Source organism: Halichondria panicea, chromosome 2, assembly GCF_963675165.1.
Source record: "Halichondria panicea chromosome 2, odHalPani1.1, whole genome shotgun sequence".
Taxonomy (NCBI): Eukaryota; Metazoa; Porifera; class Demospongiae; order Suberitida; family Halichondriidae; genus Halichondria; species Halichondria panicea.
This window is the reverse complement of record NC_087378.1, coordinates 1,869,648-1,894,167: the sequence shown is the minus strand read 5'-3', so window position 1 is coordinate 1,894,167 and position 24,520 is coordinate 1,869,648. Positions and strand designations below refer to the sequence as shown.

Here is a 24,520-nt window from a genome sequence, read left to right as displayed (position 1 = left end):
TACCCAGTGCCTTGCTCAACCGCCCCCAAGTTAATAAAAGACGTCTAAGAAAAAAGCATTAATCTCATGCGTTATATACAAATCTGACATTGCATGGTGGCACCTGAGTGGAACTTGACAGTGGGTAGCCAGATTCAAGTAGGGACACTGTAGACGAGTGTTCACTCTTGGCTCCAACTCCGGCACCACCACATACAACACAGCACACACCACAGCATCCACAGCAGCAGCAGCATGCACGCTGTGAGAAAAGTTTGCACAAATAAAGTTGCATGGTGGACCATAAAAAATGTTCAAGGCCCTCTGTATAGCCGCTCATAAAATGCCCGTTAATAAATAAACAATGAACAAGATATAGCTTGCTGCAAACACGGTGTCTGCAATACCCACTCACAAGCTTCCAGATGTATGTCCTGAATCTGTACAGTATAAGGATAACTACTATGGCAATAATAATTCCTATAGCCAACATCACAAAAACCAGCCAAAGTGGAGGGTGATGACTAATATAATAGTTATTATCTTGAGGGATTATTGTACAGTTGTCCATGGTTCTAGCTATAGTTTACTCTGTCTGTGCAAATATGCATATGCATGGTGGTTTAATACTCAACTAAACCAGCCTTCTCACATTATTCATAGAGCAAAATTGGGTGCTAACTACCATCATCACATTGTAACACTTTAATAATCAAATCATAAGGAGAGAATTGAAATGAATTCACAAGTTAGTGTGTTAAAAAGCGGCAATGCACAGGATATAAGAAGGCAGTTTAATTTACACTAACTATCAAATTTGGAGTCTTAATAATAATTATAAAGATATACAATCACTGAAAAACAAACAATAATTATTGGGTTATATACGAGTGCTTGTTCAAACATTGCATGCGCTATGTACTGGTAGTCAATGAGCTGATGTCTCTCAGTCTAATTCTATTTTGAGAAGTGTTATTTGTGCGTCCTCGACTCTGCTCCTCCTCAGTTCCTTCTCTCTTCTTCTTTGACTTGTCTTTTGGTTTCTTTGACATTGAGTTGACGCCCACCAGAGTGCTTCCGATGGCCAAACCACTCCTGCCAGGGCACGGTCGACCTGTCTTGTGGTCGCCAGGGAGACGGATGAACAGAGAGAGGACAGCTGCCTTCCCACTACGACATGTTTGTACGGCAACATATGAGGGGTGTTGAGGAGGAGGAGAATCCGCTGTGGGGGGTGGTACGGGACTGATGATTGTCTTGATGCGGGCAAACGGACGGGCCACTCTTCTCTGTAGCTCAGCATACTGTGCCTGTGCAGGAGTAAAGAAACATGTAGTAAACAGAGGTGCAATTAGCATTGCCAAACAGATTGAGAACTAACTTACCCTTACAAAAGCTCTGTATTCAACCTTTCTCTTGATGTACCAGCCACCAAGGAAGAGCAGTAAGAGAACTGAGAAGCAGCTGCACAGAAACACACACAAAAGCAATGTCTAGTATTGAGACTAACAGATGAGGCTAATATCATACACATGTACCAAGGGTTCATAAGGGCCAATGAATGCATACAACAGTCCATCAGTATACACACATTGATTGATCACACCATACCAAGTGACATAGTGCTCTAGAATTGATAACGTACATGGCAAAGGTAGCAAAGAAGTAGAGCAGATAGTAGAGGTCCTGTTGGTCCACTGTAATTCTCAGGGTGGTGGGGTTGCTCAGTCCAGACAGGAAGACCACAAGGCTCACATCTGAGTCCCACATTCTACTGGTGTACTCGTTCTCAGAATTGTCCTCCAATAGCTCAGTGTAGTTGAGACTGTTTCGTAGCGTAGGGTTGGTGAAGCTAAACAGTTGAGCAAAGGTTTCATTTGAGTTGCTCGAAAAGGAGCCCAAGGTTTTGTCGTAGATTTGTCCATCGTTGAGTTGTATTGGGTCAGTGAGGTTAGCCAGTATCCATAAGTCCTCCGACACTGCAAGGAAGATGACACATGCAGGGGGGAGGGATAAATAATACAACAAAAGTGATGCTATTTTAATTGCCCATCCCTTTACATTGCTTTTGCCTCTTAAAAAAATGCATGGCGGGCATTGCACGCATGCACAGACTTCAATTATACTGTAGATGCATTATCACGAGGATAATAACTAACACACACTAAATGGAGTCCACAGTTACAACACCTCCTAGTTGTTACCACGACTTACACTTTCCCAGGAACAGTTGTAATGTCAGTGGCTGCTCGGTCAGATCTGAGCTGACTTCAATTCGGAAGTGAAGGTCGACATCGTCAGTTGGTGTAACCACATAGAACCCTTCCACCTGTCTGTCCTCAGTCACACTGAACGTGTAGATAAAGCCCGGAGTCAGGGTATCTGAGAGGGGGCCAGGAAAAATTATATGGCCACTCACAAACTATAATAATTATATGAACTATGCAGTATTGAGCATAGAGTCCTCAGTGTAGATGCTACTTCTTACACGTAAATTCACACTCACTGTAACAAAAGTTGCTGGGATCCCCGGGGTGCTGAGGAGAGCACATCTCGCAGTGGGGACCGTCCACAAAGAACGAGAGACAGGTGCAGGTGCCATCACGGTCGTTACACACAGGGTTGTACCCATTGCAGTCACAATCTGCACGAAATAATGCGGTGGAGATTACACTGTGTACACAAACTACTTGTTGCACCACTACCTTACATGTAGTACCTATTAACTATACAACTACGCTAACAGTGAAGTGATTACATACTAAATAATTATATTCCCTTACCAGAGCAGTTTCCACCATTTCTGGCGTCACCAAAGTAACCAGGCTCACAAGTGTTGCAGCTGTCCCCGATAGTGTTGTTCTGACACTCATCACAGATACTCTCATTCATACACACACTGTGTCCATTGCACTGGCAAGCTGTGGGGAAGGGGAACTAGCTAGAAACATACAGTATAGCAATGGTTACAGTATAATTATTGGAAAACTGAAACTGTGCCACTTTTACAGCTACCAATAGCTAGCGTTCTAGTGTAGAGTTAACTACTAAGTAGAGTAGCAACACTCCATGGATGACAAGTTTTGCTATGCACTCTTCTGAAAAGGCAACAATAACATTCCGAGTAAGCAAAACTCGAGAACGAAGCATTATTTTGCAAATCCACGAATACAAAACAACCAGAAGCCTATAGAAATGAAAGTATCGCAGGTGCTGATGCCTCGGTGGGGGTGTCAAAGCTAAAGCTACTAGCTATTATTATCACACATGAAAAAAGTTTTAAAATTTTGCTGCATGCATGCAGGAAAAATCCAGAATCACTGAGAAACTCAAAGAGTGGGTAATGATCGACCTTGACTGTTGTTAAAAAAGATCGATGCCAAAAGTCCAAGTCTAAATGAATGGCTGCACAGGGTGTCATACAGGGTAGGGGAAAGGGGGATACCCCCTCTGGCTCCAATCCCCCCCCCCTAAAATTTGCATTCAGGTACTAGTTGTATAACTGAGTGTCCATAGCCACATACTAACAGGGTATTGAAAACAGTTGACCTTTTTTTAGTAACATTTTCTGGTTACTTTTCAAAAGCATGCCTATTTCCCCCTTCTACTTTATGACACCCTGCTGCATTAATTAGCAGAGCCTTGCAGCTCTCTTCTCACTCTTGCAGCTATCAATAGCTAGCATTCTAGTGCAGAGCTAACTACTAAGTGTAAAAGTAGCAACACTCTATGGAGTTGTATATTTATGCCTCGAGGCGTAGCCGCACGAGGGATCTGACTGTGTGTGTCTGTGTGTGTATTCCAGCTATAACTGCTCAACGGTTGCAATGTAATGAAAACTAACAGCTTCTATAGGCTTCTAGCCACGTTCTCTTGGATTTTGATTCGTGGATTAGCAAACTAAAGCTTCTTTCTCGAGTTATGGCTAGTTTGACTCACATTGAAGGCTGTTGCAGTCTCTTCAGAATCTTTCATAGCATCATCTGTCCGCACAAACTTTCTATTCAACATATGAGTTAGCCTTGCACTAAAGCGCTAGCTTTTTGTTAGCTACAATACTCAGAAAATATCTGTTAAAACAGCTAGCTAGCAGTAGCCATTTTGTGAAATTGATCTCTTTGGACACACCCTAATTATTCCTGTGGATGTAATGCGCATGCGCGCTCATTCCCCGTGTGTGAGAAAATAATATCCCAAGATCCTCCTGGCAGAATCATCTTTGTCTTGAGGGCCTGGTATATAAGCCACAAAACACTACCATATAACAATATAGATAACAATATGCATGTACACAGGTCTTTTCTTCTTAGATATTATATACACTGAACTACAGATCCTGGAAGAATCAATTTTCTTCTTTCTTGAGATCCTGGTAAGCCACATAATACAACAATAGATGCATGTAAATAAGTCTTTTCTTCTCAGTGACTTTATATAGATAAGCTAACTTTAATACTAATATAACACTCTAATACTTTTAAGCAAAAGCAAAAACATGGCGAGAGGCATTAGCACAGCGCCAGCTTGAACACTAGTTTAAAATCAGTTGCTAAGAGCTGCACATACCTGGGCATTGATCAAAGTTCCAAGTTTCCGGCAGTCCAAACAGGCCTACTTCGTCACATGACCCATTTGCTCGTGGACCAGTGAACCCCCCGTCAACACACTGTCCCCTCCCAGTGTCCGAGGGGTCGTTACACCACCCACATCGCGAGCTGTCCTGACACTCGCTGCAGTTTTTGAGCCCCTCACAATCGAGGGGGCAGCCTAGAGCAGTAACCCAACCGAGGCATTGAGCGTACACATAGGTCAGGGGGTAGCTAGGAACACACTGGCCAATGGATGGACACCAGAGGCAGTTAGGGGAGGTGCAGTCACCGCACGTGGTGTGAGAAAAGCAAGAAGTTGTCGCTAGGCACGCAATCTCAGTGAATGACAGATCTGTGTGTGTGTGTGTGTGTGTGTGTGTGTGTGTGTGTGTGTGTGTGTGTGTGTGTGTGTGTGTGTGTGTGTGGTTATTGGACTTATACACATGACTATATGACAAAATAAAAAGTGCAAAAAGTGCAAAATTGACTGGCACAAAGCGCTGCTAAGAAACTCCTTACGATATATTCACTTTCACTTCACATAACATACCAACCTGTGTTTGGAGTGACACAGCCAGTCTCTCCGCCAGCACTTCCCCAAGAGCAGTCGTGATTCGTGCAATCAGCACAGTTCATGTAGTAGCTGCAGCTGTCTGCTGCCTCACTGTCACATACACTGGAGGGGACTGGGGTTGGCGAGGGGTTGGCTGCACAGTGGTTGCTGGTAGAGCTCCAAGCACAGGTGCCCAATCTGTTGCAGGCACCGCAACTACGCACACTCAGACAAGGGTCTACGCGAGAAGAAATATACAAGAGTCTGAAACTCTGATTGAACCTCCATGTAATCCTACATGACGTTATAGAGAAGCTTAGTGTTAATTGGCAACTATGCGCACACCTATCAGTACAGACAGCCACTCACCAACTTGACACTGGTAGGTCAAGTTACTTCCAGCTGAGATAGTCCCCACACTCACACACTCTCCAGCTCCACTCCAGGCACACAGACCACTCCCATTCACACAAGAACCCTCCGTTACAAATTGACTGCAATCACCAACCACCAGTCTCAGCAAATCGTGATGAAAAGTTCCCAGAAATCCACCGTACACAAGCAAAGATCCGTCGCTAGTGTCCATGACAGAGCTGTGTCCATAGCGACTACTGTTTCCAGGCAACCCGGGAAGAGATAGCTCTGCCCATGTGCCACAGAGGGTGTTGAAGATATGTGTGGCATTCGTGAAGCAGTCAGCATTCACATCGTCCGCCTCACAGCCGCCAAAAGTCACAAGGAGGGGACCGATGAGCACAGATGAGTGGAGATAGCGTTGGGGGGCTCTGCATGAGGAAATTAATGGTGATGGGTGGGGAGGAAATCCATGACACTTAGCAGAATATAATAATTATATATAGGCTCATCTTTTAAAACTTTATAGGTGCCATTGCACTAAAAAGGATACTACTGTCAACATTGTTTTAGGTATCAGCAGTAGAGCAGTTCTAGCCACTAAACTCACGTGCTGGTGAAGACAGACCAAGAGTACGTGGCAGTGTCTAGAGCAAGGGCCTGTGTATAGAGTCCTACTCTAGCGGTCTGAAAAGCTCCTCCGTGCACATAGATGAGTCCAGATAGGGGGTCATAGACGCTTGAGTGTCCCAACCTACCTCCCACACGAATCCCACGTTCACGAGGGAGAGACCACACCCCCGTGTCTGAAGGGGGAAGAATACAATAACAGTTGCAGCAACTACAGGCTGGCATTGTAGAAAAGTTGGGTATGAATCATAACATCAAGTTGTACTTACTACAGTGTGCTATGAGAGTGTCACTCACCTAAGTTGTACTCTTGCACATAGGAGAGGTAAGTGGACCTTCCAGGGGAGAGGCCGAACAGTGTCACCATCTTGTTGCCGACCAGGTGGGAGGTGTGGCTACGCACAGCAAGTGGGAGGGGCTCCATTTCAGACACACTCGCAGTGACTACAGTGCCTGGACATGAGAAAATTAGTGATCATTATTACATGTATTACATGATAATTTATCAGGCCTCTTGAACCCAATTTACATGTACATATGGCCATTGAGCAAATTGACAGCAGTGTATTCATTCTTACTTGTTACTGTTGTATCCGGCTCGGTGGTGAAGTAGGTGGGGCTGGGGACAGGAGGGGGTGGGAGGAGGGTCCACGTCAGGTTGGTCAGGTCTAGAGCCCACAGCTCATTGGTTATCTCCTCTGATGGTAGCAGGGCACCACCATACACGTACATGGTGTCCTGTGAGGGTGCAAGGTTCATTGCTAGTGGGATGACATACTACTCTACTTTCACCAGTTCTACCACGCGTACAAGCTTCGTAGATTGAAGATTAATACAGAATCCAAAGAAATGATAACATGCCTCCTATAAAAGAATCATGAGCTATACACATGTATAACTTACATTGTACACCACAGCAGTGTGCCCATATCGTGGCTGCGGTACTCCTGGTTGGTCATCACTCATCGAGCCGTTAGTGCTGTTATTACTAGGGGCATCCCCATCCATACTAATACTAGGGTACGTTTTCACTTCTTCCCATGATTTATTTGCAAAGTGGTATTGCAATATCGAGACCTCTTGAGTGTCATTAGCCATCGTCTCATTGGCTGGGGCTCTGTAATAGTAGTCCTGCGTGGGAAAACGGTACCCCCCATAGACGAGCATGTAGCCCCCCCACACGACAGCCGAGTGTGAGCCTCGTGCAAGCGTGGAGAGTGTGAGGGTGTCCGGGAGGGGGGCAGTCGTCACTCTCTCCCAGTGAGTGGTCGAGGTGTCAATGGAACAGTCAGCACCTACATGTAGTGTAGTGTTAGTGGAATGAAGTGGAGTGTCATACAACCACCGATTATAATGACTGAAAACATTGAAACACACACAAGCTACATGTATAAAGAATAACAACAAAGATTTGGTGCACATACCACACCACTCAACATACGTGCAGTAGGTACAACACTCACCAGTGAACCCTTGTGAGCAGTTGCAGGCCTTCATGGAGTCATCACAGAGTCCATTCCCAGAGCAGTTGTTGGGACAGACTGGTAGTTGACAGAATGTGCCAGTCCAACCAGGGTCACAAGAGCAGTTGCCATTACCGCACACCCCCTGACCAGAGCAGTTGTCAGGACAACCATAGTCTAACCTATAAACAAATGAGAAAAGTTGGTTTATAATAGCATATTGCAAGACTAAGACTACGGTGCAAAGTTGGATGATGTATAATTTATGCATGTAGCTAGGAGTACATGGCACTTGATGCACTTGGACTATAATATATAAAGCAGAAGCCACACCAGCAAGGTAGAGACCACATAAGACCACATTTTGTTGTGACTTAAAAGCTAAAGATGGCAGATGTATATCCAGCTCACCAGTAAGTTATCTCAAACCCAGGTCGCTCAGCACCAGCGTCGGAATAAAAGTAGAGGAGCATCTGTGAACCGGAACCAGAAAGTGTGATCTCCCTCGGATCCTGGTATTGGACTGGGACTGGGTCCATGCTAGCAGAAGCATTTGCCACCGAAGTAGGCTCTTCTATGATGATGTCACCACTGTAAGAGAGGATGCCAGTAACAACAATGAACAACTGAACCTGTACAGGTACTAATTCCATTTTTGTATACTTATTACCAAGAGTTCATAAACTCTTGTCAGTTTCAATTTCAATTTCAGACACTAGTACTTGGAATGCAACTTAGAGGCCTGGACAATTAGGCACACACAGCACCTGTGCAGTATATACTGATATCCTACAAGCAATGCAAAACTGGAACTCATAAGACCTGCAGTTTCAAAGATGGCCCTGTAAATCCTATGGCTATAATTTATTCCCAATACGGTATTAATGTATCTGCATTACGGTAAATGTTTCCTGGTATAGCATATACATCTTTAGTGAAGTAAATCTATTTGCAGCTTACGTGTAGGCAGCTATCTTGGGATGGAAGATGGAGTCACCATTGAAGACACTGAGTGCGTCCCACTGACACTCTGTGTGGAACAAGCGCACTCGCAAGTGGATAGACGTCACAGAGCTGCGGTAACACAATGATAACACCTTAGTGCACTGAACACTGAGAGATACAGAGGATTTCAGGTTGCTATAGTTAAAAGTTTAAGTGTGATCACCCTCAATCACACTGTGTATGTTTACCGCACTATAGTAATTGGTTGGTTACACCATAGATAGAGTAGAGAGGGATTGGAAACGGAAGTGATTCACGTGATGTTTTACAATGAAGTCTACGTAGTGGCTCAAGGACCATCCGTGTATCTCTTCTTAACTCCCGCAAAAGCCCGGGAAACTTATTGTGTCCAAAGCATACATCTCAGAGCTACCCCCATTACTGAATCACATGCCCCCTGATAGTAGGTATCACAAAGAAAATATAATCTCGATTGTCGTGAAGTAGCTAGAGGTACACAGAGCGCTTTTTCATGCTTGTGTTCCTATAGTACCTTTGATATAGCTAAGACTGTGTAACTAAACAGTGTCCTATGTCCTAAATGGCCTCAAGTATTAGAGAAAGTTGATGTTTAGCAGCAGAACTGCTCGTGGACTTCTTACAGAGAGCAAAACAATTCTCATGAATTATTCATGTTTAGCCCTCGTGTTAAAAAGTAAGCACCGCGGAGATACACAGATGGTACTTCGAGGGTACTTCCGTTTCCAATCCCTCTCTACTCTATCTATGGTTACACTCAACCAACCTAAAATCCTCGTAATAGCAATCATGTGAGCTCTACATTTCATAAGGTAGTACAGTACAGTTTGTATAATTATTTAATTCACCTATCTGCCTCAACATAGAAGAGGCACTCAGTAAATGAAATGTAGTTCTCACTGCCATCGAATATGAGGCCACTGTCTTCAGTGAGCCTGTGTGTGTGTGTGTGTGTGTGTGTGTGTGTGTGTGTGTGTGTGTGTGTGTGTGTGTGTGTGTGTGTGTGGTGTGTGTGTGTGTGTGTTAGGGATATTATTGGGCACCCATACAGAACCGAACAGAATAGGTTCTTCAATACTAATATGGTAGGATATGCATGTGATCAGGAAAATGAGTCATGTTTGTTTACTCTATACGTCAACAAGTGCTGGCTACACACTGTGCACACAGCACAAGTCAACTAGACTAACTATTTAAATATACAAAATACGTGACAAATAAAAGTTCTACACACAACATACAATGCAGTACAGTTGTCAGTGTACATGATTCATACACAATAATTATACCCGGCAAAGCAAGTTAGAGTATAAATTTTTGCTTGCACCTACTATCCTTACTTTATTCTGGCATTATTACAGACATCACATAGTGTGCCTGTCCATCCCAGCTGACACACGCAGGCTCCTTCCACCAACTCTCCATTAAAACAGAAAAGTGGAGCACTTGTGGTTGTGACATTATTGTCTGTTTCTGAGATATCTTGACACAGGGCGACTGATAGATAACATAGTAGAGCCAGCCAGAGAGACTTGAACACGTAGCCTCTATGTAACATCTTGTATACGGTACAGGAGAGATATATATATTCTACAGTGCAGTGCAGTAGCTAGCTAGCTACACAATTTACTTTCTTTTCTAATTTTCATTACCAAACAAACAGTTCCTGTATTTGGATAAGTGTCTTAACCACATGACCTAATTTTACCACATACAAAACTTGCATGATCAAGGGCGGCGTGAATCCAACATTAATTCAACACAACACAAACACAGACATTGTATATACATTGCATACAGATAAAAATCAATTGTCTTTGCACTTGTCATTACAGTTTCAGTTTTACAGCTCAAACAGATTTCTGAGGTCCGTGAGAGACAACTTGCTGGCAGTAGAGCGATTTCTCTGTGAAGCACTGCAGAAAAATCAACATTGGACATTCACAACAAAACACACACCAGCTATAAAACAACACACACAAAATGTGCATTCACATCACCAAGAGTTTATGATAGAGAGAGAGTATCGAACGTAGGCATACTGTACATCAGATGTATGCGGAGAGTAACGTGACTTCCTGTATCTGTCACAAGCTTGGAATTTGCACACTGACCAATCCAAGTGTGGGTGATGTCATCTATCAAGAAAGTAGATTACATCACCCACACTTGGATGGGTTGATAGATTACATCACCCACGCTTGGATTGGTCAGTGTGCAAATTCCAAGCTTGTGACAGATACAGGAAGTCACGTTACTCTCCGCATACATCTGATACACAGTATGCCTACGTTCGATACTCTCTTCTATCATAAACTCTTGACATCACTCACCCACTCATCACATCGCTAGCCAACAGAAGTTTTTTCTCCTGAAGTTGAAGTATCTTCTCTTCCACAGTGCCGGCACACACAAACTTGTGTATATGGACATCGCGTTTCTGTCCCACCCGATGACAACGATCAGCTGCCTGTTGCTCAAGGGCGGGGTTCCAATGCATGTCCAACAGGAAGAGGTGGTTGGCTCCTACCAAGTTGAGACCCACTCCCCCGGCTTGCAAAGAGAGCAGCATCACCTGTGAGAATGTGAGTAGAGGATCGAAGTACAGTAATGTACATGTACATAATGATAATGTAAAAGTTGCCATTGTTACACACATTACCACTTCATTATTAAAATGGTAGCCTTACAGATGGGTTCTTTCTTGTAGAGTTCAGCTGCTTTACTCTGTTCAGTCTCTCCCCAGGAACCACCCTGTGAACAAGCACATATGTCATCATTGTATCTCTGTGACAATATGATAGGACTCACTTTCCATCGATCCTGGTGCAGAAGATCCCAGTAATATTCAGCTGGTACTCTACGATGTCCAGCATATTGGTCCACTGGGACACAACCACACTGTAGAGCAAGATACAAGTGTATAGTACAGTTCATTAGTGGGAAAAAAAGAAGGTATACTATAAAACAGCCCAAATGCAATGTCTATACCAGTAACAGAGGTTGTATGAACTACCACCAAAGCAACCACAGAATTGTGTACCTATCGATCTCCATGACTCGATCTCCATGACTCACCATTTTTGTGGTGGGTCGTCTTCAATGGAGATGATCCTGGTGATTTCGTTGACTACACCAGCAACCTTGGTGCTCATTTCATCTTGCTTGAATATGGCAGGAAGGTCACTCTGCAAATTATATTTACATTGTATTGTCAAACAAAAGACCGGAATTCATGACCAAACTACATGCATGTATGCACGCTAGAAATTCGAACGATGCTGAACTTATATAACATGACAGCTGTGTGTGTGTGTGTGTGTGTGTGTGGGGGGGGGGGGGGTGGTGATGGTGGTGGTTACTCACCAGGTCTATTTCAGGAGGTGGTGGGTTGTCTAGAGTGAGGGTGTCCATCATTAGATCAAGGTCAACATCATCTTTGCTGCTAGCTTCTGGAGCAGACCCGTCCATACCATTCACCAGAAGCTTCATGTGACAACAGCTCTGACGCAGTCTGTAAGGCCAGTACTATTGCATAGCAACAGTGCACACGCACTACACTGCGCTTACCAACAATATTAACTCTGATATCTGTTCTTTAATTCATACAGTCATGTATATACAGTGTAATTAGCAGCTGGACCTAAACACCAACATTTTTAAAGTTTTTGTTTGTTATTGTACTACTGTCTGCTCCATACAGACTCTTACTATACTACTCACAACTGGAGCTCTATTGACTGACCTGAGTAGCAACCACAGGACACCGCTGCCCCTCCTAGCCGCGGCCCCTCTCATTAGATGAGTAATGATTGGTTCTATGTGAGGCTTGAGGACCACAACTTCAGCTGAGTCAGTTTCTTCACGTACGTCCTCTCCCTTCTCCGTTAGCCAGGTGATCATCACCTTCCTGTGGGGTCAAATAAACTGGTGTACCAGGGCTGCATCCAGGATTTTGGATCAGGGGGGGGTGAATTGGGCAAATGAAAAATGTAGGGGGGCGAGAAGTCGTCAGAATTATAGCAGTACATGTACAACTGCCTATTAATGAATCGAAATACCCTCGCCCCCCCCCCCCCCCCCCCTCAATGCAGCCCTGTGTACTACTGCAACAGGCCATATAAGTATATGTACAATACCTTTGCTGAAAATAGTAAAAGATGTATGTGCTATATCAGGATACATGTACATAATTACATTTACATAATGAATATTTACGTAATGCAGATAATTAGTGTAATGGAGATAAGATCTACTCTTGGTACTACATACATGTACCCTGACTGTAGAGTATGAGTAATTGGAGAGAATTAGACGCAAGTACTCGTAAAAAACTCCTGACAAAAGAATGCCCCAAGATTAACGAATATGGCTAGGGTGAGTGTGAGGTACAGCGTTACTCACTTGGCCTCAATGAACATGTAGCGATGAATAGCCATCTCATCTTCACTCAGTTTGATACTGTGCTGAATCACGATCTTCTTGGTGAGGCAGAGATGATCTGGGTTGAGGTCAGCTTTGGTCCGACGAAGAACCAGACTAGACACCATCGTGTTGAGTCGCTGCATACCCACCGTCTCTGTAGGGGCACACACACAGGAAATGAAAAATTTCTCGGTAACGTGATAAAGAAACAAGGCAAAACTTGTTGCAGAGCAACTACAATTAACTACAATGCGTAACATAAGCTACACTGTAGTTCAAGTTTACAGACTAAAACATGTTACAGAAGAGAACCATTATATAGACTAAACAGTTGTACCTATAACACCTACAGTTATCTACAGTACAGTATGTCTGACACACAGAGGGTACAGGTACAGGTACAGGTACAGATACAGATAAAGTGTAGTATAGTTCCAACAACAACAACAAAACTTACTAAGTGGTTACTAGGCGGGTGAGGGGTGAGGGTACACATGTACACGTACATAGATATTATGGCTTACTTTTCTTCTCCACTGTGTCCTTCCAGATCTTGTAGTCGTCAAAGGGTGCCAGATGAATGAACTTGATGAGACTGTAGAAGTCTTTGAGGCAGTTTTGAATGGGTGTGCCCGTGACTGCCCACCTGTAGTCTGTAGTGAGGAGTACAACTCAGTCCATGTCATGGGTATGTAATTAACTTTAGCCAGTGCAGGTACACAACATTAATTTTAACAGCTGCCAGCAATTTAGCAAAAGGTGACATTTTGTACAAACATTTACCAGCACTCAGATTGCAGGCTCCCATTGATGTGGCAGACTTTGGGTTCTTGATATTGTGGGCCTCGTCTAGAACCACTCTCCTCCAGTGGATCTGAAACAGCGTGGTGTGCGACACAGTTCGTTTCTTACGCTTGGGCACCTTGGACTCGGGCTGGAGAGGGGGAGGTTAAAGTAAATACAAAGTATAGGACATCGTCTTCTGTATCACTTGACGCAAGAGTCAAGTAATACAGGGGATGTACTATACACTCTGGGGCACAGGAGGTTCCCTCTCCGCCCACACACACACACACACACACACACACACCTCATCTGGGGCACAGGAGGTTCCCTCTCCGCCCACAGTGGCGTAGGTGGTCACCACAAGATCATAGTTCACCAGGCTGTATTAAAAACAGTCAGTACAGTTTCAAGCACATGAATAAGCATATGAACTATTGAATGTATACCATCTACACGTACACGTACATGCACAGTATGCAACAAAATACACTGTAAGACTGTTTGCTTCATCAAAGGGCTAAAAAATTAACCTTACATGTGTAACTCAAGTAATGAGGACTCAAAAGTTTGCTTCTCAAAACAGGCCCATTTCAGAAAAGTCACCAATGCTTATACATTTCTTCGAGAATGGAACCTTAATTATTAGATACATGTATCCAGCGAAACCACCCACTCACTCGTAAGGGTCGTGTGTGATCTTCTTGCCATGGTAGATATAGATGGACACACGGCCACTGATTTTGCTCCTAGCTTCCTCCTCCCACTGCAGTAACAGCGAGGCAGGGCAAATCACGAGTGTGGCTGGAGACTTGACGAATCCAGCTCTGGGAGGTGGTTGTCTCATCCAGGCTCGTATATCGTCACGGCTACCCTTCTTTAGCCAGACTAGAGACAGAATAGAGAGAGTCTTGCCAAGACCCATGTCATCAGCTGCGAGGGAAGTAAAATAATCAGTAAATGTCTTACTTGTAAGCAAACAAACCTAGAGTTTAAGTAGTACCGTATAGCGGGAAATTTTCGCTATTTGGCTACAGAGCCCTCAGCAGAAATGTTCGTGGGTTCTAATATTCGGGTTTCAATGCCAGGAAACCACACCCACCAATAGCTTTGCATGTGAAATACCGGTGCATGGGAGTTTATCCCAGTTTTAATTTTTGCGTTAACTACTCTGCCCTCGAAAAACGCGAAATGTTGCATCCCACGAAAATTTCCCGCTCTACGGTGCTTTCCTCGAATGTTTTGTGGGATTTTGCAACAAAGTGCTGACACAAAAGACGAGGATGTTACGTATGTACTTTACACATGAGAACACTACATGTACATGTACTTACCAAGTATCCCAGCAGCTGGTGTCTGATTCTCCCGCCACTCCATCCAGGCAAGTGCCCTCCTTTGATGGATCATGAGAGGGACAGAGAGGCCTGGAGGGTCGTCAGCCAGGGTGTCCTCAGTGGGACAGTTCTCAAGGGAACTAGAGAATGCATGGGATGGAACATCCTCTGAACATAATATTAACAATGTATCAAGAAAGCAAGAAAGAGCAAGTGGTAGCTTAGTGGGCCAGTGAAAAGCTTCAGGTGCCAAGTTAGATGTGCCGTGTCAATCGTCAATGAACATGTAACACTACATGCACAGAACTGTAAAATAATGAACATGTACGTACACAATGTATAAGCACAGGTGTAGCTTTATAGTGGAAGTGTATAAAAATTGGACAGGGGCCAAATGTTTTTTCAAGCCACTCACGAGTGCAGATGTACAATGGCTCCAGTGGTGAGCATCTTTGACTGAGCCACAATGTTCCTCTGCTTGAGAATCTGGCTAGTTTCCTCTAAGCTGAGCACTTTGGGGGGAGCAGCATTCAAATGGTCTAATCTTCTTCTGAGCATTGCTTTCTGTGCCCTCAGCTGTGCCCCTCCGTCTGGGAAGTGGGCCGCTTGCGTCTGTAGTATGTGCTGGGGGTAGTAAAGAAACAAGTTACAGAATGGAAAACATGTACATCGTAAAATGTGTACTATTAACATGCCATGTACATGTTACGCACGTGGGCAGTACACAACACACAGCTGCAACACAGTCATGTGCATACCTCAATCTCCAAGTACTGGCGCATTACAGTCTTTGTCTGGTGGCCGACTTTGAATTTCTGCGTGTCATCTCCGACTAGGTCCACAGGATCACTACGAGTGGCTCCAGTCTTCACAGAATGAGTGGGCTCTTTATTCTCGTCCGAATTTGTTGTCATGGTACTGGGTCTGTAGAGTGTGTCCACATCTTCCTTCAATGGTTTGGAACTGAAACTCGGTGCACCCAAATAGAACCCAACACTGGCTGTATTCGATTCAACTAGAGCTGGTGATTTCGACTTGTTATGATTAGTTAATAGTTCAGATCCTGTGCACAGGATATCACTGTCGTCACTGTCATCATCATCGACAGAATCTTGGTCAGCATTTGGAGAGGAACCGTTTGGTGGTCCATATTGAGAGACACCAGGATGGGTCGTATTAACGGGATCCTCACTATCGTCAGAACGATGGTCAGCTTTTGGGGAGGAACAGTTTGGTGGTTCGTATTGAAGGGCCACGTTGACAGGATCCTCACTATCGTCATCATCGACAGCTTGCACTGACTCTACAGAATCTTGGTCAACTTTTGGAGAGAAACAGTTTGGTGATTCATATTGGTTGACGGGATCCTTACTATTGTAATCAGCATTTGGGGATTGAGGGACATCAGGATGGGTCATATTGACGGGATCCTCAGTGTCCATTTCACTATCTCTTGACTCGTCAGGATTAGCTGATTCTGCACAAGCAAATGGCCCACTCATTGAAACCTCTTGATCTAATTCAGCCTCGCGAGTTTTAATTTCATAATCTTCTTTAGGAGAGATCTGTTGGCTGTCAGAATGAAGGGAGGTAGATTGACTAACATTGGCGACTAAGCCACTGCTATGATTCTCGGACAGAAATGAGTTAGAGCGTGAGGTGTAATTGTCTGACGAATTAGAATCAGATTCGCTACCAGATTCAGATTTTTCTGTTGAATTGATTGAGTTGTCACAATCTTGATCGTTTCTGGGCTGTCTTTTATCAAATAAATCTGTCTTGTAACTGGCTTGCACTCCGGAAGAGAGTCGATCAGCACTCAGCTCCTGGCTAGCAACACTGCCCCCACCTAATGACCCACTTGAGCTGTGATCAGTGTCATTAAGGCAAGGGGAACATTGCGGATCAGCGGGTGTAGCACAGTTTCTAGCTTTCATTTGAGTAGACTGATTGCCCACCATGGTTACTCGGGTCTCTTTGTCTGAACTTATAGGACTTCTTCCACAAAATCTTTGCTTCTCCTGATTTGAACAATAGAATTTGGAGCTGCAAGAAGAGAAGGCAATAATTAGACTGGAAACCACGCCCCTTTCTTTAGGGAAAGAGACTGGCCAGGTGACTATCAACGACTCGTCCCAGCGGAATGTTGTGTGCATGAATGCGTGGGAGAGATCTAAACCACAATTATTGCACACTAAGCTATATTAGTTCAAGTATTAATTTTAGCTGTACAGTTAATACACTGCGGCTGCCAATAACTGAACAGTATAAATTATATGGCTACTACTAGTAGCCAATAGCCAAATAGCTTTTTGTACAGAGATTTCAGGTTGGTGGGCAGAAGTTAAAAGTTGAAGTGCAGTCAACCATGACACTAATTGCATTAGTATGAAAAACATACAGTGTGTATGGTCATGTTGAGTGCACTTTAACTTTTAACTTCTGCCAACCAACTTGAAATCCTCTGTATATATCTATGGTACCAGCTTCTTGTATATATCTATGGTACTAGATCTAGTACCATAGATATATACAAGAAGCTATTTGGATAAGTCTACTTGGATAAGTTGTCTACTAGTACTTCCAAAGAAGCAATTGCTAAAGTTACTCTGCAAGCAGCTAACTTGGCTGGCAGCTACAAGGCACTACAAAAAGAACAGACAGAATCTTTTGTGCATGAACTTTGTTAGTGGCAGAGATGTATTTGTCTCTCTGCCAACTGGTTATGGTAAGTCCCTTTGCTTTGCCCTATTAATTGCCAGCAATATTTGATAGGATTACATTTACAGCGGTATCATTGCCACAGGCAGGCAGGACAAGAACTCGGTACATCCAGGTGACAGCTAGCTCCAGACTTGGACCATCTTTGTTTTGCAGCAGTTAAGTTGTGATTGAAATTAAGTTTGCGTAGGTGGCTGAGCTAGTCAGTAGCTTAGCCTCGATTCCAGGCCGCTAAGAGAGGGCCTGGTATCGACTGTTTGCGCATGCGCCACCTATTACCCAGAAAGTGGGTAATTCGGATACCATTGTATTTTGCTCAGTAAAACAATGACGTCACAACGAACGGAAGTGGATTGAAGAAGTGGATAGAAGTGTGATTGTAGCCCGTGTGATAGCATTCTAATAGCCACCCTTAGCCTACTATGTTAACAAAGGACTCACAGCCTGCAACAGTGTGGATAACAATCCTCTGAACGGAGGGGAAGGCTGACAATAGCCATTATGGATAGGCCACGCCCATCTGACACTAACCTTCGTGAAAGTCGACTCTATCAGAAAGAAATTGCTGCTGTAACCAATACAGCTCTGTCTCTAGCTAGCTAGCTATATAGCTCTGTGTCTGACTTTATGAAGAGTATTCTTTGTCTGTATATGTTATTCAGGATATAATTCGGGTAACAATTCAGTTTAATAGGAAACATTACGGGAATATTATCCAATAATTTTGCGCATGCGCAAGCAGTCAGTAGCAGGCCTAATTGTTTAGGCCTTGAGAAGGAGGCTAGTCAGTAGCTGTGTAATAATTATTAAACCGCAACACTGGTGACCACACCCTTTTCCCTGAATCACTCCCGCAAATTTTGGGTGCAACAAAGACGAGTTGTTGATAGTCACCTGGCCAGTCTCTTTCCCTAAAGAAAGGGGCGTGGTTTCCAGTCTAGGCAACTTGATAAAACTAGTGTTCAAGCTGGCGCTGTGCTAATGCCTCTCGCCCTTTCGCTCAAAAGTATAAAAGAGGAAGTAAAGAAGAGGAAGTATAGAAGAGGAAAAAGTGTATAAAATAATCTGACTTGCATCTGTATAATTATGGTATCATTATTTGTATGACCAAAATGTCAGCAATTGCCCTCTACAGTTCTTATACTGTAACTAAATTAAATGCAGTGAAACTTGTCTATTGTGGTCAGCCTAGTCTCTCACACGTGATAATGAGCGCATGCGCAGGAATAAGGGGTGTGTCAGCAAGTTACAAGAAATTAAGAATGACTACTAAAATAGCTAGCTTCTTTAGCAGCTCTTTCTGACTCTTGTAGCTAACAAAAAGCTAGCGCTTTAGTGCAAGGCTAACTTATATGTTGAATAGAAAGTTTGTGCGAACAGATGATGCTATAAAAGATTCTGAAGAGACTGCAACAGCCTTCAATGTGAGTCAAACTAGCCATAACTTGAGAAAGAAGCTTTAGTTTGCTAATCCACGAATCAAAATCCAAGAGATCGTGGCTAGAAGCCTATAGAAGCTGTCAGTTTTTGTTGTATTGCAACCGTTGATCAGTTACAGCTGGAATACACACACACAGACACACACACACACACAGTCAGCTTTACCGTATCCCTTGTGCGGCTACGCCTCGAGGCATAATAATTACAGATTAGTGAGAATAGAGAATGGAGTCAACCACCAACAGTATACAAGATGAAGAAACTTACGTCTTCCCATCCTTGCTCAACACTTGTACTGAGATCAAAACTTTGTGCACAGGACATTCCCTCAACTTTTGTCTGCAGAATTAAGAACAAAATATGCGATAGATAATTATACTTATATACATCAGTAAAAATTCAGATCTTAGCTTACGTACTTCGAGTGTTCGACAAAGGGACATTTATTCTGAGCCCTGGCACATATGTACACAGACTTGTTCAGGTACGGCCCTGGTTTTAGCCCAGTCTTCAGCAAACACGGTTCCCCTGCACAGTACAGAGAGAAGTGAGTCAAGAGTCATGCTCAGCTTTGCCACTCACCGTGATCGCACAGTACACAGTACATAGATCAATATCTTAGATAGACCAGAGAGTTAATCGAGTTAAGTTGAAGACTATTGGTTTTTGAAAAACTGAAAGATTTCTGCACGTGGTGGTTAGCCCACATGCGCAAGCCCACATAATTATTAGGATCCTCCCATACACCCACGCCCCCTTTTCTAAAGGGAGGCGTGGTGTTGCCAGTATAGAGTACGATATCTCCTCCATCTCCATCTCTCTCCATCTAGTATGTCTAGCTGCAGTTAAGTTGTTGCTGGACCTCATACGGATCCTGTAGCAGTACAAAATGGTGAGGTTGCAAGTAGTATGTAAGAGACTAGCATTCGATTCGTATCAAGTAGCAAGTAGTATTTTATAGTCTATCGACAAATCTTACACATTAATTATCGTAACATGACACTGCTACCATATCTCCATGACAGAGCAAGAAGGCGGAGAGTGTGAAAGTGGTAGTGCGTTGTCGGCCCATGTCCCAGGACGAAACAGCTGCAAACTATGAGAGGTAGATCAACCGTTACCATTATACGGCATGCATTGACCACACCCCTCCATGCAGAGTGGTGGATATGGATGTGTCTAGGGGGATGGTGAGTGTGAGAAATCCGAAGGCCAGAGATCAAGCTCCAAAAGAGTTTACATTTGATGCTGTATATGACTGGAAGTAAGACATAATTATTACCAAGCTCACATTGACTAACACAATGTCTGTTTCAGCTCCAAACAGATGGACCTTTACGATGAAACGTTTAGATCAACTGTTGACTCTGTCTTAGGAGGTTACAATGGTGAGTCGTGTGTGTGTACGTGTGTGTGTGTGTGTGTGTGCGTGTGTGTGTGTGCGTGTGTGTGTGTGCGTGTGCGTGTGTGCGTGTGCGTGTGTGTGTGCGTGTGTGTGTGTGCGTGTGTGTGTGTTCGTGTGTGTGTGTGTGTAGCAATCCTTCATACGTTATGTATCATATTTTTTGCACAATTGTAGCCATTATTTTCTCAAGCTCAGAAACTTCTCACTTCAATTATTTCAATCAGGTACCATATTTGCATATGGGCAAACGGGGACGGGCAAGACATACACAATGGAAGGAGTGCGTGGGAACCCGGAGGAGAGGGGGGTGATTCCAAACTCTTTCGAGCATATTTTCACGCACATAGGACGCACCCATGATGAGCAGTACCTGGTTAGAGCGTCCTACCTGGAGATATACCAGGAGGACATTCGCGACCTGCTCAACAAGAACCAAGGCACCAAACTAGAACTGAAGGAGAGGCCGGACACAGGAGTCTATGTTAAGGTGTGTACGGGGGAGGGAAGGAGGTATTGACATAATTATACTGTCTCTCTAACTGGCAAACAGCAGATTATTAGAGAGGACCGATTTATAATTATTATACAGCTAGCTAGTATACTGATTATTTTTTCTCTGTGCAGGATCTGTCCTCGTTCATAGCCAAGAGTGTTAAGGAGATTGAGCAGGTGATGAGTGTGGGAAATCAGAACAGATCAGTCGGGTGAGTCTGTCCATTTTCTCACTCTGTGCTTGTTTTATCGCGGTGACTACAGACGTACGGATATGAACCAACACTCGTCGAGATCTCACGCCATCTTTATCGTCACTGTGGAGTGCTGTGCGGTAAGAAAGTACGAGTTTATATTTCGGCATCGTTCACTTTCTGTCATCTTCTTCAGAGGGGCCCCGATGGAGAGGATCATATCAGAGTGGGCAAGCTGAACCTCGTAGACCTAGCCGGAAGTGAGAGACAGTCAAAAACTGGATCCACAGTGAGTGGACATTTTCTATCTATGTTGTGTCACCCACCAATGGCTGCATTTGCTAACAGGGTGATCGATTCAAGGAGGCTACAAAGATCAACCTCTCCCTGTCTGCTCTGGGGAATGTCATCTCAGCACTAGTAAGTTCCTCCTACAGCATAACTGTTCAACTTGGAAACTGGATGCTGGGTTGTGGGGCCTTTAAAAAAAATCACCCACTAGTTTCAAGCAGCATTGCCCGTGGCTTAATATGCAAACGTACTGGTTACAGATTCTACACTACAAGTCATGTAACCTGTCTCCCTTCAGGTTGATGGTAAGAGCACCCATGTACCATATAGGGACTCAAAGTTGACCCGACTGCTCCAGGACTCACTAGGAGGTAATGCCAAGACTGTCATGGTCACCAATATCGGCCCGGCCAGCTATAACTATGAGGAAACTATCATCTCACTGAGGTAGGTTATGTATGGCTATTTTGGGGTCACATGTGTTTCTAGCTCCATAACAATGTCATGTTAAACTATCTGAATGTGTATATTAACTTTGTCCTCCGCTGTCTCCCTCATTAATTCCCACTATCTCTATTCTTTCTCCCCCACTACTGTATCTCCCACTCTCTCATTGTCTTGCCGTTTTTTCCCTCTGTACCACCTCGCCCTTTTCTTGTAGGTATGCAAATCGTGCCAAGAACATAAAGAACAAGCCTCGTATCAACGAGGATCCCAAGGATGCCCTGCTGAGGGAATACCAGGAGGAGATAATGCGTCTGAAGACCTCCCTAGAGAAGAGGAAAGACAAGGGGCATGGCCACAGGGGCCGGAGGAGGACTGAGTCTGGCAGAGAGGGTATGTGATGTTGGGGTTGTGGTGCTGCATTTTAAGCAAAATCATGTATAATTATAGAGTCATGTATTACCCCCGTGTACTCGATATGGCCTTTATTACTAACAGTTGCGAGTGGTGAAGAGAGTGGCGAGGAGGGAGAAGGGGAGAAAGTCGAGTCACTCAAAGCACAGCAGTCTCAGTTGGAGGCAGAGAAGCAGGCCATCCTCCAAAACAAAGAACTTATTAATGAGGTGCAATACCATATCCCGTTTAAAAGGTCTGCTTATATAATTAAACGGTTTGTTTTTTGCATAGGAGAAGCAAAAGATGGTGACAGAAGTCCAACGCAAACAGGACCAGCTCAAGAAAGAGCAAAAGAAGAGAGACCAGCTAGCACAGAAGATAAAGGTACGTACTACATCAGATCGGTTCCCGTGGTGCTTCATGTATCATTCTACTGTGTAGGCAATGGAGAGCAAGCTACTAGCTGGTAAGGACGTTGTGGACAGATCAGCTGAGGCTAAGAGAGCTGTGGAACTGAAGAGACAAGAAGTTTTTGAACAAAAAGTACGTACGTATGTAGCTAGGTCAAATCAACAAGTTTAATCCATCCATTTATTTTGACAAGGATATTATTTGTGTTAGTGTGACATGTTGTATACGTATACACTTGTATATAGCGTCGAGAACGTGAGATTCGTCAGCAGCTAGAGCTCAAGGAGGAGAGCACTCTGGAGATAAAAGGCACCTTCAGCTCTCTGCAGGAAGAGGTAGACTCAAAGACAAAGAAACTGAACAAAGTGTGTGTGTACTTTTGTACATCTATAGTTACTGTTATGATTTGACTGTTGTATATAATTATTATAGCTCAAGTCAAAGCTGAAGGCTTGTCGAGAAGAAATGGCTGACCAAAAGGAGGAGCAGATTCAGAAGAGGGAAGAGCTGGCACTTTCACTGGAGGATCTTCAAAGACAGCTAAAATTAAGGTGAAAAAAATGCACTGCTGCTAATTTAGGTTTACATGACTTCATGTGCAGGACGTTGATAGTAGAGAATTTTGTGCCCACTGATGAAGTTGATAAGATACAGAAGAGAGCTATGTTTGACGAGGATACAGACCAGTGGAAACTGAAATCCTTTGAGCCAATCAAGTTAGCATTCATATGTGTATGTAAATTGGGACACCACTATCCTCATTATGGTACTGTGTAAGCACTGTCAATCACCCTGAATAAATACCCCATGCAGTGAGGAGAACATGCTGAGACGCCCAGTGTCAGCTGTGGGTGGTGTGCGACCCGTGTCCCTGTACGCCAGGTTTGGTGTCCAGAACGGGGACCCTCGATTCATGGCTGACAACATTCTCAAGGTGGAGCTGGACATGCCCAATCGAACCACACGAGACTATGAGGGACCTCTGGTGGCTCCCAGTCTGCAGGCAGCACTTGATGCAGCAATGCAGGAGGAGGAGGAGATGGTCTTTGATGCCATGTGAGTGTCATGTGACATTACAAATTACAAATTATGTGTGATGTCACTCAATGACAGTTAGTGTATAGTACGTATATACTGTATGTTCCTTAGAGTGACAAAACACATTGACAATGTATATTTATAAAATGAACATTTTGCTTCTGTGTCTATGCATGCAGGGAATTCTCACAGCCTGGCCAATCCCATAAGTCCAGTGGAGGCCAGCGTAAGCGTAGGAGCAAGGAAGGCCATGCCAGACTAAGACAGAAGAAGAGTCAAGGAGCTGTTCCTAACGATCACCAGACCAAAGTGGCAAAAGATAATTCTACAGAACACTTTCCTTCCACTAGGGGATTAGTTAGTCGACCAGTTAGGTTCGCATAGCACTAACGTACTGATTCATAGGACGCTCTCCCAATAACCCTCACATCACTTATATATTATTCATGCTTGCCAATAATTATATATGGCCGAGTTTTTGTTATTATTATGCTATATATGCGTAATAGCTAGGGGATCGAGGGGGAGAGACACATGGAGGGCTTCCTACCCACTATACATGTATTAATATATTTATTTCCATGCAATTCCCTA

General features: G+C 43.9%; 3 protein-coding genes across 3 annotated transcripts; 1 reads left to right on the top strand and 2 right to left on the bottom strand.

Moving 5' to 3' along the window:
* Positions 1–680: 680 nt before the first annotated feature.
* LOC135330875 (attractin-like protein 1) lies at positions 681–10,229 on the bottom strand. The gene is made up of 18 exons (XM_064525821.1): positions 9,893–10,229; positions 9,401–9,487; positions 8,529–8,642; positions 7,980–8,159; positions 7,569–7,750; positions 7,009–7,400; positions 6,684–6,843; positions 6,403–6,558; positions 6,086–6,281; positions 5,491–5,906; positions 5,123–5,359; positions 4,546–4,920; positions 2,763–2,900; positions 2,486–2,623; positions 2,194–2,361; positions 1,625–1,958; positions 1,365–1,443; positions 681–1,289 (listed from the first exon to the last, which is right to left on the bottom strand). The coding sequence occupies exons 1-18, from the start codon at positions 10,108–10,110 to the stop codon at positions 894–896; spliced, it is 3,966 nt and encodes a 1,321-aa protein (XP_064381891.1). The 5' UTR covers positions 10,111–10,229; the 3' UTR covers positions 681–893.
* Positions 10,230–10,280: 51 nt separating this feature from the next.
* Positions 10,281–19,967, bottom strand: LOC135330879 (transcription termination factor 2-like). The gene is made up of 18 exons (XM_064525829.1): positions 19,838–19,967; positions 19,675–19,783; positions 19,523–19,594; positions 15,853–17,140; positions 15,510–15,718; positions 15,095–15,234; positions 14,441–14,693; positions 14,068–14,143; positions 13,761–13,911; positions 13,502–13,630; positions 12,957–13,131; positions 12,298–12,462; positions 11,919–12,066; positions 11,631–11,740; positions 11,364–11,453; positions 11,243–11,306; positions 10,886–11,127; positions 10,281–10,468 (listed from the first exon to the last, which is right to left on the bottom strand). The coding sequence occupies exons 1-18, from the start codon at positions 19,860–19,862 to the stop codon at positions 10,396–10,398; spliced, it is 3,519 nt and encodes a 1,172-aa protein (XP_064381899.1). The 5' UTR covers positions 19,863–19,967; the 3' UTR covers positions 10,281–10,395.
* Positions 19,929–24,421, top strand: LOC135330893 (kinesin-like protein KIF3B). The gene is made up of 19 exons (XM_064525849.1): positions 19,929–20,147; positions 20,281–20,360; positions 20,415–20,519; positions 20,573–20,643; positions 20,885–21,147; positions 21,285–21,364; positions 21,417–21,486; positions 21,543–21,635; positions 21,695–21,766; positions 21,936–22,084; positions 22,299–22,474; positions 22,580–22,704; positions 22,769–22,861; positions 22,919–23,020; positions 23,134–23,253; positions 23,321–23,439; positions 23,491–23,604; positions 23,702–23,944; positions 24,106–24,421. The coding sequence occupies exons 1-19, from the start codon at positions 20,145–20,147 to the stop codon at positions 24,308–24,310; spliced, it is 2,283 nt and encodes a 760-aa protein (XP_064381919.1). The 5' UTR covers positions 19,929–20,144; the 3' UTR covers positions 24,311–24,421.
* Positions 24,422–24,520: the final 99 nt, after the last annotated feature.

Excerpts from the sequence above, each read along its gene's own strand:
- LOC135330879 (XM_064525829.1), bottom strand. The coding sequence starts at position 19,862 with ATGTACTGTGTACTGTGCGATCACG. Across the intron at positions 14,144-14,440 it reads ATCACACACGACCCTTACGA|CCTGGTGAACTATGATCTTG; the intron begins GTGAGTGGGTGG and ends TTTTTAATACAG. Across the intron at positions 11,454-11,630 it reads GACGACCCACCACAAAAATG|TGTGGTTGTGTCCCAGTGGA; the intron begins GTGAGTCATGGA and ends CTTGCTCTACAG.
- LOC135330875 (XM_064525821.1), bottom strand. The coding sequence starts at position 10,110 with ATGTTACATAGAGGCTACGTGTTCAAGTCTCTCTGGCTGGCTCTACTA. Across the intron at positions 8,160-8,528 it reads CCCAAGATAGCTGCCTACAC|TGGTGACATCATCATAGAAG; the intron begins GTAAGCTGCAAA and ends CCTCTCTTACAG. Across the intron at positions 5,907-6,085 it reads TGGTCTGTCTTCACCAGCAC|AGCCCCCCAACGCTATCTCC; the intron begins GTGAGTTTAGTG and ends TTCCTCATGCAG.
- LOC135330893 (XM_064525849.1), top strand. Across the intron at positions 21,487-21,542 it reads TCACTGTGGAGTGCTGTGCG|AGGGGCCCCGATGGAGAGGA; the intron begins GTAAGAAAGTAC and ends CATCTTCTTCAG. Across the intron at positions 23,254-23,320 it reads AGACAAAGAAACTGAACAAA|CTCAAGTCAAAGCTGAAGGC; the intron begins GTGTGTGTGTAC and ends TAATTATTATAG.